At 40.5% G+C, this 12,553-nt stretch overlaps 1 protein-coding gene across 5 annotated transcripts in view; it reads left to right on the top strand.

Moving 5' to 3' along the window:
• pard3ab (par-3 family cell polarity regulator alpha, b) overlaps positions 1 to 12,553 on the top strand; it is a 238,652-nt gene that overhangs the window by 79,852 nt on the left and 146,247 nt on the right. For all 5 annotated transcript variants that reach the window (XM_063462892.1, XM_063462889.1, XM_063462891.1 and 2 more), the window contains exons 4-5: positions 4,412 to 4,599; positions 5,228 to 5,371. In XM_063462892.1, coding sequence (XP_063318962.1) covers positions 4,412 to 4,599; positions 5,228 to 5,371 — 332 coding nt within the window. The remainder of the gene's footprint in view (positions 1 to 4,411; positions 4,600 to 5,227; positions 5,372 to 12,553) is intronic.

Raw genomic sequence — 12,553 nt, 5'->3', positions numbered from 1 at the left:
TAGGTGATTTGTCAATTCGGATCAAGCGAGATCTTTTGCTCAGAAGCAAGCAAACATGTACATGCAAATATACAGAAAGACAACCGTCACCACCCGTCCATATTTTTATCACACTGCCTAAAGTGCAAGAAAGAAGTGTTCCTACTATTTGTATTAGAATAATTAATAATTATGGTTTTATGGGCGCCAGTTTAGCTCAGTACGTTGAGCGGGCGACCACATGCCATGCAGCTGAGAGCTGCTGGCCTGACCTGCGGCCCTTTGCCGCATGTCTGCCCCTGCTTTCCTGTCGCCGCATGTCTGCCCCTGCTTTCCTGTCCTCTCTTCACTGTGTCTATTGAATACAGTTGAAAAAGCCAAAAATATATATATATATGGTTTTATTAATATAAAATAGAATAACAAAAATAGAGAAAATCATAAATTCAAAATATTTTTTTGGTTCAAAAGAAATACGTCTAATTCATACCAAGTTTTTTTTTTAATGAGTAGGATGCAGACAAAAAGATATTAAAGTAAATCTATAGTTACAGACTGTATTAAAACAAATCGAAGCCTCATGTTTGCCTTTCTTTTTCTCTTTGTATTTATTTGTTTGTTGGTGCTGCGTTTTTGCCGACTCTTTTGAAGGCGACCGTATTTGATCGAGCAGGTAGCTCCGGAGTTGTCAGCTAATGCTAATGCTAGCTAGCTTGCTAGCCACTCTGAAGTGGCTAAGTCAGTCTGATTTAAACGGAGAATTAGCATGTTAGCATGTATTTAGTGATCACAGCAGCACTGTAAAGTAGACTCCTGCACTAAACTAGAAGTTTGATTAAGATTTTTCACTTTTAGCATAGAGCTTGTTTACCTCTGGACTGGATGTGTCGAGCACCTTTATGTGTAGTTATCAGAAAGTAAAAGTTAAAAGGCGTTTTTTCATTACTGTCTTTTAATTAGCACCGAAGCCCTCCACTGTCTTATTCACTAATGACCTTTTGAAATAGCATTGACTGACAGAGACGGCACAGTTTTCCTTTTCTCTTGGTCTCAATAACACACACACACACACACACACACACACACACACACACAGTGCGACGGAGGTCACTTTAGCCCTAATTGCGTTTCTGGATGAGATGCTGATTGTGAATTTTCAGTAAGAAATTGAAATCTCTGCTACAATCACACCTGCCAGATACGTCCAATTTAACTTTCTTCATAATAAATTCTAACCCTGCTTAATTGACGACTCAGAATCTCATCAGCTGAATTTTAATGGGTTTTAAGAAAAATGTCTGACATGGAAGAGAAGGAATTCGATTATTTTTTTCATAAGCACCCTAATGAGACTAGCTTTCAATCACTGATTTATGTTGGAGAGAAGAGGAGATGAGAAGCGCTGGACTCTGTGGGGCTTTGCCAGTTTTCTTGTTCGGCCCAGGAGCTCAAAAGAAAAATGATTAAGCTTATTAGACAGAGAGCTCTATTGAAATTCACAAATGGATTGATGTTATTTTCTTGGCTTTGTTAAATTGAAAAACCTCTGCAGATAAGAAAATAATAATTAAGGGACAATACTACTGTTGTGGACGTGTGAGGCTTTCAGATGCCAACTTGAAAAAGATTGTCTTTGAACATAGCAGAAAACTGAGCTTGGTGTACCCTGTGTGATTTTGCGCTATTCCACATGAGAGATGATCAAAGTGGAATAATTGTGATGATATCTTTAGTTTTTTTCTCCAGAGCAGTAGTCTTTTGTTGCACAGTGATGGTCCAGGTTGATTGTTGCAGCTTGTCTTGTGATCAGACAAGCTGCAATGATTTTACTCCATATCACACTGGTGCAAATGGTAAAAAAAAATCCCCCAAACAACCTGATATGAATAGATGGAGGTAAAAACGGAGCTCTGTTTGTGTCGTGGACGAAGAAGCATCATTTGTTTTGTGTGAACTAGCTGTAATGAAGACCAGGAGGGTGTAGCAAAAAATAATTATTTGAACTTTTTGCATACATCATACATTGACATACATCAAAATACGCTGTATGGGGACCGTAATCGTGGCTTAGAGCAGTGGTCCCCAACCCCCAGGGACCGGTACCGGTCCGCAAGAGTTGAGGCTCAGGTGTGAAATTTATGGTTTTTGGGGTTTTTATCGTTAACTCGGTTTCCCTGGGTCTTTTCCCGTGTTGTAGTTGCGTGTCTTATTTTGAAAGAAATATTTACCCATTACCATAGCGACCAGAGAGATTTAAGGGGCAGAGAGGAGGATGTTACTCTCAATGTTGTTGGCGCATTTCAGGAGGACGCTGCTAATAAAGTTACACAATTACACAGTGAGTTCGCATTTATTATTATATTTACAAAATACCACAGTTTTTGTCTTGATCGTATCATTTTATTTTATTATATTTATCCGCGACACCTTAAAGGCCGGTCCGTGAAAATATTGTCTGACATTAAACTGGTCCATGGGGCAAAAAAAGTTTGGGACTGCTGCCTTAGAGTTCCCAAATCCTATGTTTTTATGTCGGGAATGTTATTGCCGAACTGCCCTGCATCCCTTAAATGTTGCAATTACTTCTAAATGACATACCTGCTTTTAATACCTCCTCATTTAATTTGATTAGGTCTTGTACTCAAAGAGTTATGCAGACTTTGGTGTAATTTATTCTGTGTTTTATTGCAGCTGCGTTCATGACATAGGTGCTGTCATTATGCACTTCTGTTTTCTCACTTATGAGATGTCTGAAGTAGCGTGAAATTTGAGCTGGTGAACGGTATCTTAACCGGCACTCATTAACCAAGCTGTTGTGCTGTAGTTAGAATAATTGTTTTATGATCACTGCGTCTGACAAGACGAACAAAAGGTTAATGACTGCAGCTGTGCCGCGAGATCACAATGGCATTTAAGATGAGCGATGACAAAGAAGGGTAGCGGCCTGTCTTTGTTTAAAGCATTGTGACTGCGTGAAACCGCGAAGCATTTTCCACAGCACCGATGCAAATTCAGTAGATGTGGGTTCGGGACACATTTAGTCTTGACTGTGATTCAGTTCGAGGGAAGCACCCCTGCATCCTAATGCCTCCTGGGAGTTGCAGTTTCAGCTGTAGGTGTTGTTGAGACCTGTCAGGCAGCCCGCACTCTGTCCCCTCCTGAACTCCATCCCCCAGAGAGCCACTGCCTCCCACAGCTCAGAGCGATTCATATCCCACGCTCTGGATGACCCAGAAGAACCACTGAGCCAAGTACATGAGTGTACACATTCTCATCAACTACTGTAGCTGTGGGCTCTAGTACTTCCAAACATAAACAACATTGGTCACTGATTTGTGCACATACGAAATTAAAACTCATCATTAATGCGTATTCTTTACACAAGTTGAACACACACAAAGATCCACTTAATGTGAACGCATCCTACTCTAAACAAAAGTATTAGATGATCTCATGTGCATACTCACCAGTTTGTCAGGAAACACAAATAAACAGGCACACTAACACACACACAGACGAATGCAGTCAATCTAGTCTCACAATACACACACACACACACACACACAAAAACGAGCTGTTGACTCAGACACACACTCTTTGGGAAGATCACAGCATTTCCTGTATGAGCACACACCACCATCTCCAAACATCTGAAAGCTTGTAAACAGCAATATGTTTTGGAAGAGAACATGGGAACATGACACTCGGCGTAGTCGTCCCGAGACGACGCTCGGGCTTTTTAAACACTTCTAATCTTTTATAATCCGTGTCTCCTGTGTGGTCTGATGGCTGCCCTTTCAGCTAATCAAATGAGCTCGTGGAAATTTCCAGAGGTTATTTTTATTGTCATAGCGTCGTGTCTTGTGTACAAGCGCGGGCTGCGGTGTTTTCGTGCGTGCTGCCCCTGTTGGAGGTTGTTATTTGGACCTTGGCCCACCGCCCACACACTGGAACTTTTCAAACAGAGTGAAGAGTTTTAATGGAAGGCATCCACTAACGCTGGAGTTTCTCAATAGGCTCTTCCTCTTATTGTTGTTCCCACACAGAGCCTGCTGCTCTGCGTTATGGGTGAGATGCACTGACAGTAAAGCAGGGCTGCCTGATTAGACTTGTGGCGATAAATCACATTAATTCACAATGGGATGATAATGGAATCTGTTTCTTTTATTAGCCCACATTGTTTGAGACGTAAAATTTGTTCCAGCAAATTTACATCAATCATCTCCAAACAGTCTTCTTCCTCAGCCTTTGCCCGTTAGTCTTTAACAGCTATAGCCGAGGGTTTCTTTTGTTGTTTGTTTTTTACATACTTGAATATGAAAGTGGAACTTTTCCATTGAAAAGTACAAAAAAAAATGTTTTTTTTACAACTCTGGGTCTCTAAAAAGGTACAACAATGCTTTGACGCCCTGGTGTATGACCTGTTCCTCAGATATGCCCCTCCACGTCCGGCGCAGCAGTGACCCTGCTCTGATGACCATCAATGGGCCGTTCAGCGGCGGTGAGTCACGGGTCCAACCAGATGAGACGCCATCAAGGAAGAACCCAACCCGCTGGTCGACCACCGCTGGCTTCCTGAAAGCTCGCCACTCGTCTGGCACAAATAGCCTGGAAAGGAAGGTTGGTGCTTGGATGTCAGAACCAGACATGGCTTTGCGCCAGCTAATTTTGAATAATTTGACGGTAATGAAGGAAATTGCACACACGAAACTGCATGAGGGATGCCATTGTCTTTTTAGTACAAATGGACTAAAGGTTCCTTTACATCTGTTATATATCAACATCTTGTTGTCGTCACCATAGAACTCCTTAAAAGCTGCTTTTCGCCTTTTTGTACTTTCCCAAGCTGAAACTGATCACATTGAACATTTGCACCCTTCTGATCGGTTTATGCCTAAAGCCACATACCTCCACACTGTTGTTTAAGATGCACCTCCCAATAAGTGTGACTAAACATCACCGACTAAGAGATGCTCGTTGTATCGACTTGTTTGTCAGTGTGAAGACTGAGCAATGTACACACACCAGCTCACAACTATAAAGTGGTCCGGTCTGTCTTTAAAAAGAGTTGTGAGCAAATTCAACGCAGGTTGATTAGCCTTTATCGTTAAGGTTTTAATGCTTGATGTGCATTTTTCAGTAAGAAAAGAAACATTTACTTAACAAAAAGTAAACATGGCATATGTCTGAGAAATGTAGTAACAGTATTAAAAGTAAAAACAAAAACTATACCTTTTTCTTCTTGTAGGGTAAAGGGATGGACACGTACCGCAGTCTGCCACGAGACGCTGGGACCTGGGCCAATCAGAGAGAATTCCAGAGAGAGACAGCACGGTCATCGCTCAGCGCCAATCATCCCATGGTGGACCGCTGGCTGGAGAGACAGGAACAGGTAGGAGTTTATTTCTGCATGTATACTACCAGGGCTTTCCTTCAAAGCAGTGCATTTTGTCTGTATTGTTCTCAGAGTGTGTGTGGAAAGTGAAGACATGAGGATTAATCAATTGTTCCGGAAGATGGGGTACAGCAGAAAGCACTGCATCTGTTAGACTTTTATGGCTTCACATGACGCGCACACCTGATAAGTTCAACTCTCCAGGTTAAGAGATTTACAGCCAGTTCTACCCTGAGACTACCCATCAGGCCCAGGCTCTTTGAAAGCCTGTCTGAGTGGTCTAGATCCACTCCAGAGCCAGAGCCCAGTTCTATCACTCCCCTTGGATCTCTGCAGAAAGGTTAAAAAGTGAAGAATTTCTACCATAAATCCACAATGAGCGAGCAAGTGAGGATGGGGAAATAACATAATGTTGATATAGTAAATAACATAAGCACCCGTAGTACATATGGTTTTGTTTAACTGGATCCCGAGAACATTGCAGAGTTGGGGGATCTTTTCCCACTGGGGTCGTCTATGCCATGAAGTATAACAAGGAGTTTTTCGGAATATCACGATAAATACTGATGACTCGGTATGATCTGCATGTATCCTTTGGATTGTATTAGGTTTGGAAATGAACAGTTTTCAGTTTCATAGCTTCAGGATGTTTTTCTGTTGGTTGGCCTTTCAGCTTGGCACTAGTAGAACTGTTTAGCTTCGAATACTTGGGTTTAAAGTCGAGTCCTGTATTGAAATAATGATGATCCGAAGGTTGCTCTTGTGTAATGCAGAAGATGAAACGGAAGAAAACAAAGCAGTCGATTCAGCTTTGATCCACAATCGTTGTGAAAACTGTGCGTTCATTAAAATGTTTCACTTTAATGCCCATAGTGTAAACTGAACACATCATAAAGACTTTTTTCGTTTTCATGCATATGTGCTTTACAATTAGCTAAACGTTGCCTACGCTGTGCTCTGGTGGAACCTCATTAAGAAATAATCTGTGATATGAGTGATAAATCATAATTTCCTGGTTCTCGTTCTGTAATAGCCAGAACAATTTAGGCCGCTTCTCAGAAGCTTTAAAAGCAGTTTGAAACTGTTTATGGATTAATGTTGATTTATTGTCTTAAGCACTTAGATTCTCTGCAAAGTGCCATTTAGCTTAAAGTGGTTGTTTCCTTTGTTGTTATATAAGGTCTTTCGTAAACTGGTTGATGGGTTAAATGTACAACAAGTTGTCACCATTTATTAGTGTGGGGCTGCGCCGTTTTCCTCCTTCCGCCTTACAACAGGTTTTAGTTTGAAGGGGATTAAGTGATGGAATAAGTGCAGGATGTGTAGTCGGTATTAATGACCTGCTGAAAGCCATCTGCCCTCCTAAAGTCACACACATGCACACTCGAGCACGTGTCCCCCAACCATACGCTCATCCTGACAGCTCCCACAATGACAGGACCAACTACAATATTCTGTGTGGCCTTGGAGTGTGTGAGTGTGTGTCTGTCTTATTTGAAGCTGTCTCTCTCCTTGTGATGGAGAGAGACAGCTTGTTGACATGGTGTCCTGTCTTTTTTTTTTTTTCTTTTTTTTTGTGCTAGCTCTGCAAGAGCTCAGGTGGAGTGTGTGTGTGTGTGTGTGTGTGTGTGTGTGGCCGAGCAGAAAATAATCCAGTGAAACGGTTTGAATCTGCTACATTACATCATATGTAAAGTCAGACTGGTTTTTGCCAGTGTTACAAACACAGTTTGAGACCTCACGAGTTGCTTGTGTTGGCCGACTCTGCACAGGGAACCCTCTGTGTGCAGGTTTGTATCACATTGATTTAAGCTGCAGTTAGCTTACTTTGTTCCAGGAAGGATGGTGCAACTTTAGTGCATGATGAGAAAAGCCTTGATTTTGTTCCGGACTTTTACTGTAATCAAATGAAAGAATATGAGATATACCAGACCAGGGGGGTGGGGTGGCTTGTGTTTGAAGCTGCTGGTATACACTTGATTATAGACTGTGACTGCTGCTTTATTAAGTTTAAAATGCTCTCGTTTATCTTATTCTATTGTTGCATTGACCAAAACACTGTTCATCACTATACAAATGTCTCCTTTTCATTTTGTTAGTCTGAATTTAAATGAAAAGGAGACATTTTTTTGTTTTATATAAAAATGTAACCCTTTAAATCAGACTCTGCCCTCTGAGAAGTTTTGTCTTTAGACATCATGTCTGAATTATGAAATAGCACAAAGTCTCCTGCCTGTTTAGGTAAAAACAAATGTTCATTTTTAGCTTTGTATTTTTTATGTGGATTCCTTGTTGCTAAGTGCATTTAGCTTTACCACAGTAAAGGCATTTTTGATTAACTTTGAAAACCTGCAGAGTAGCTAGGTCAAAGCAGGAAGTGTTGGATAAAAATTTAAGTCAACAGAACATGTGCTGTGCTTGGGGTGCAGCTCATCTAGTAACCGATAAAGGGAAAATCCAGTCTTATTGAAATCAACCAAAACCAGGAGTGCAAAAAGAGAGCAGTCTGAATCCTTTGATTATTTGTGCATATGCCATCATTATTTTAAACTTTAAAAACATTTAATATGAGCATCTACTTCCACTTTGACTATAGCAAGATGGTACCATTTAATTATCAGTTGTCACTTTCAGCACCATCTTCATACACAGTGTAACAGACTTTTGATTGACCTTTGCTCAGGCTGAAGGAAAGCCATCTCACTAGACTCCATGTGAAAATCACAATGATCAAGGTAAAAAAAATCCCCTCCCTAAAGAATGCAACTAAATAAGTGAGTGACCGAGATTTCAGCTTTAATCCATTTGTACACACCCACACAGTGCTGAAGCAAGAAAAATCACCTATATAGGTGTAACATGGATATGCTTGATCTTTGATATTATAAAAGGTAAACATTTAACTACCAATTAAACATACAACATTTAGGTCCATACCTCTGTGTGCGTATGTGTATGTATAGTGCGAGCAGCAGGAAACATCCTGGGCAGGTTGCCAGTCTGACGCAGGGCTAACACAGCGAGACAGACAACCACTCACACTCAGCTTGACACCTATGGGCAATTTAGAATCACCAGTTAACCTAACCCCACTAACTACGTGTCTTTGGGCTTTAGAAGGAAGCTGGTGTACCTGGAGGGAACCCACGCATACACAAGAGCATGCAAACTTTACACATAAAGATGCTAAAACCCTACATCCTACCCTAACCCCAGCAATCCCTGGCCAACATGTCTGCACAGGCATGTAAGCCATGGGTCATTAAAAAAATAACACCACACATTAGCAGAATATAGACGAATAGAAACAAACTGTAGAGTTTGAAGTTATCCTGGTGGATAAAAACTTGTGGGAGAAGCTGCAGCGAGGGTGTGATTTTTAAGCATCTTCTCTTAATAGTGCTGATTTGGAACATTTCATGTATTTTTAATGGATGTACAGTTTCTGTATAGTTCCTAAACTTCCTCTAACAGTTTATTTGAGAAGCAAGAAGAATCCCTCCACGGCACAATTAGCCCAGAAAGCCATTTTCCAGCAGTTTATAAAACCTTTGTTAACAATATAAAATAGAATGGTGTGGCGAAGAAGAATAGCAGAGCAAGAATAGAATATGCAGTGATTTAATTAGAATAGAGCAGCTCGGAATGATGAATTAAGCAAAGCAATTTCCTCAAGTTAGTTTCATCTTATCTTCCCGGAATGAATAACGTCGAACAGACGAGTACGAAAATGAAGAGAAGAATTAGAATAGAGCATCATATATTGGAGTAGGCCTATTTTACTCCTGAGGAGAATTCAGCCTCTCTCATAACAAAACGCACAGAACAGGGCATAGCTTTGCACTGAAGTGAGCCAGATTGAATTGCATTGAAATGAATGAAACTATTCTCTGTTCCAAAGTGGTTAATTGTGCGTGCCTGGAGCAGCACTGGCAGCTTCCTGACACACAGCAAAAAAAAAAATTGAGCTGCAATAGTTTTGAGCAGCGTTCACAAGCTCCCTAAACTACCAGCCTCCTTTGGCAACAGGTAGGGGGTCGCCATGGCAACAGCGAGCTGTCATTCGAGTGTGTATTAATGAGAGCCGGGTGGAGGTGCCGAGGCTATGCAGAGAAAAGAGGCCTGCACTGTGCTGCCGTCTGCGTTTGTGTGTATATTCATGAGTCATGAGGGCATTTATGGATCTTTGCATCTGTGTGTGTGTGTGTGTGTGTGTGCGTGTGTGTTTATGCATTAATATGTCTGTGGCATCGTCTGTGTGTGTGTGTGTGTATGCGTTGTGTGTATGTTTTGTGTGTCAGCTGTGAGCAGGTGTCAAAAATCCAAACAGTTTTCGAGTGGGTTGCAAATCAACCAATTAAGAAGAAATACCAAAAGCCACTGAACCACCTGCAGTGTTAGTGAGCTGAACCCTGACAACACACACACACTCACACACACTCTCACTGTAGCATGTCAGGGTCAGTCTTAGACGGCAGTCTCTGAGGACTTGCAGGTCAGTGCATGTCTGCTTCTGTTTGGTGCACTGGGTGTATTTCTTTTTAATATCTGGCATCTGTGTTTATGTGAATTGCACTTGTATGTAGTTTAGATACAAAACTGTATATTTGTCTGCGTTTATTTGTCCATTAAATGTCAGCAAATTAATAAATTGTAATAAATTGATTTTTTTTTTTTAAAAAAGAAGATCAGATTGGTGGATAAAAAAATAAAAAGTAAAGAACTCCAACTCACAATTTTACAATTCAAGTAAAGGCTCCTTTTATTTCTACCTAAAAATTCAATAACTGAGAACTGGGATGAACAACTCACAGGACAGCAGTGAGCTTCTTTCTGTGCATGTGTAATATGCCTGGAGCACTTCCCTTGACATTCCTGATACCCAGAGCTGGAGCTTCCATAGTGTTAATGCAGGAAATGTACTTTCTCTTCTTAACTCATTTCTGACACTCATACATATCATTAAACTCAGGCATAATGTTGTTTTTTTGTTGTTTTTTCTATTAGTCAAAGTCGTAAACAATTTTAATTCTTTTTACTTATTTAATTTATAATTAATTGTTGTTGTATCTGCATATTTATGCCACGATTAGAAGGAGTAATCTGCTTACTCCGTATTCTTATTAGGAATGTTTCATACTTTTAGGTGAGTGGTGGACTGTGGGCTAGTTCTTCTTTCCAGACAACTATAAAATAAAGTCAAATGATTTTTGAAGGAAATGCTTTTGATTTTCCTATCAGCAGCTCCAGGGGTGCTAGCTACAGACTATCTACTGACAAAGCTGCAGCCGCCATGGCCTCAGAAACAAGACACAAAAGCGGACTCTGGAAAGTCTGTTATTTTCAATGTGAGATCCAAAGGAAACAACAACAGGGAAGGTAGATGAATCTTGTAGACAAATGAGGGAATCAGTTAAGGAAAAGAAATGTTTTCTAAACAGTTGGGTGTGTTGCATTTATTCACCACCGCAACTTAAAGTGAGCCCCTGAGGGGATTGTAGCGTCTTAGCAGTGAGCACTGCACTCGTAAGTAGCTTTAATGTGAATAACATTTATTTATTTTCCTAATTAGCACCTTTCGAGTACAGACCTCATTAAACTGGATGTAACCTTTATAAAATCTGAGATTTTTATTTATTTTTTTTTAAATGCAATATTAAAAGGAAAAAAAAGTCCTTGGTAGCATAAAGCAGCTCAGTGTATCGCAGCATGTGATGCAGTGATCACAGAAGCTTGCTCTGCTGCTGCGTGTCCTCAGCCATTAGACTGCTGGGGGACCAGGTTATCTTTCATGGTGGGATGGAGGCTTCACACGGCTCACTGGGGATGTTGTTGTTACAGACATTCTGACGGTGGATCTGCTCACACACCTACAGACCTGTGCAGGAATGTTAATGCCTTGGCATATCTGTACTGTGAGCTTTGCTACACACGAGTAACATGTTACATTGTAAGCATGCAGATACTAGCACAAGGTTGTGATTCGTGCACATGATAAACGTACATTAGGATTTCATTAAAACACAGAAGAACGTTATACTGCTATTATGGATTCAAGGCATTCCTTAGCCAGAGTGATCAAGGCTGTGTGCACACCTACACAATAAAAGCAAATTACACTCGAAGTGTGCACAAAAACAAAAATGTGTAAGCACACACACAAACGCACATTCCTCTGCTGCTTTGCTGTTAACAAGCCTCCATGCATTGTGTGTAGTGGAGGGTTGAGTCCCTCAGGTGCACAGTGCAGCTTTAGCAGGATAAATCATGCAAACCTGAGCCGCACAGTCATAAATCACCTCAGACTGTGTGAGACTGTGTTCGTATGTGCATGTGTAATGTGCACTGAAACCTGCATGTTCAAGTTTTGTGGCATGTCTGTGTCTCTGTGTATATGATTTTTTTTTTATTATTATTATTATTTTTTTCCATTTGTGCAGCTGTGTGGTGTACATATCATTTTCTGTGTGATGGTTCAGGAGATTTGTGGGTGCATACTATAGAGTGTGTGTGTGTGTGTGTGTGTCTGTGTGTTAATAAGACAGATGAAAGTGATGGGTGAAAGCAGTACGATCAGTGCAAACAGATTCTGTGCAAGCGACCAGTAGGTGCTGCTGTGGAGCTTAGATTGAAGGTGTTTCCTTCTGGTTTTGTACAATATGTTGGTGTGGTGTAAATGAGTGTATCGATAAATGCTGTAGGTGTGTGTTTGCAGATGTGTGAACAGTGTTAATCTGCTGTCACCTTGTTATAATGAGCCTCTAATCTTTTTTTCTTCTCACTCTTCCAATGTTATTATTTTAATTTGAACTTTGTTATTCTGTCTCATACATCATAACCCTCCTGTCTGTTTTTTTGTGCCACTCTTTCAGCGTCATGCACACTGTAGGTAATTACACAGTCTTCTTTTCATTCAATCAATTTTCTTTTCTTTGTCTCATCTTAACATTTGTGCTCATTAGCTTTGATGTCCACTTGTCAGACATGACATACACCTACCACAGCATACTGTCATTTATACATTTTTCCTTTTTACTTATAGTATTGCTAATTTAGAAAAAAGAAATCTCCGCAGCACAGATAAAACTATGCTTTTCTAGGACTAAATGGCTTCATTAACACTTGTAAAGAGTACTAGGCATAGTATACGTATACAATTATCTAAAAAGAAAGTGCACC

The sequence above is a fragment of the Pelmatolapia mariae genome, linkage group LG18, assembly GCF_036321145.2.
Source record: "Pelmatolapia mariae isolate MD_Pm_ZW linkage group LG18, Pm_UMD_F_2, whole genome shotgun sequence".
Lineage (NCBI taxonomy): Eukaryota > Metazoa > Chordata > Actinopteri > Cichliformes > Cichlidae > Pelmatolapia > Pelmatolapia mariae.
This window is presented reverse-complemented; position numbering and strand designations above follow the sequence as displayed.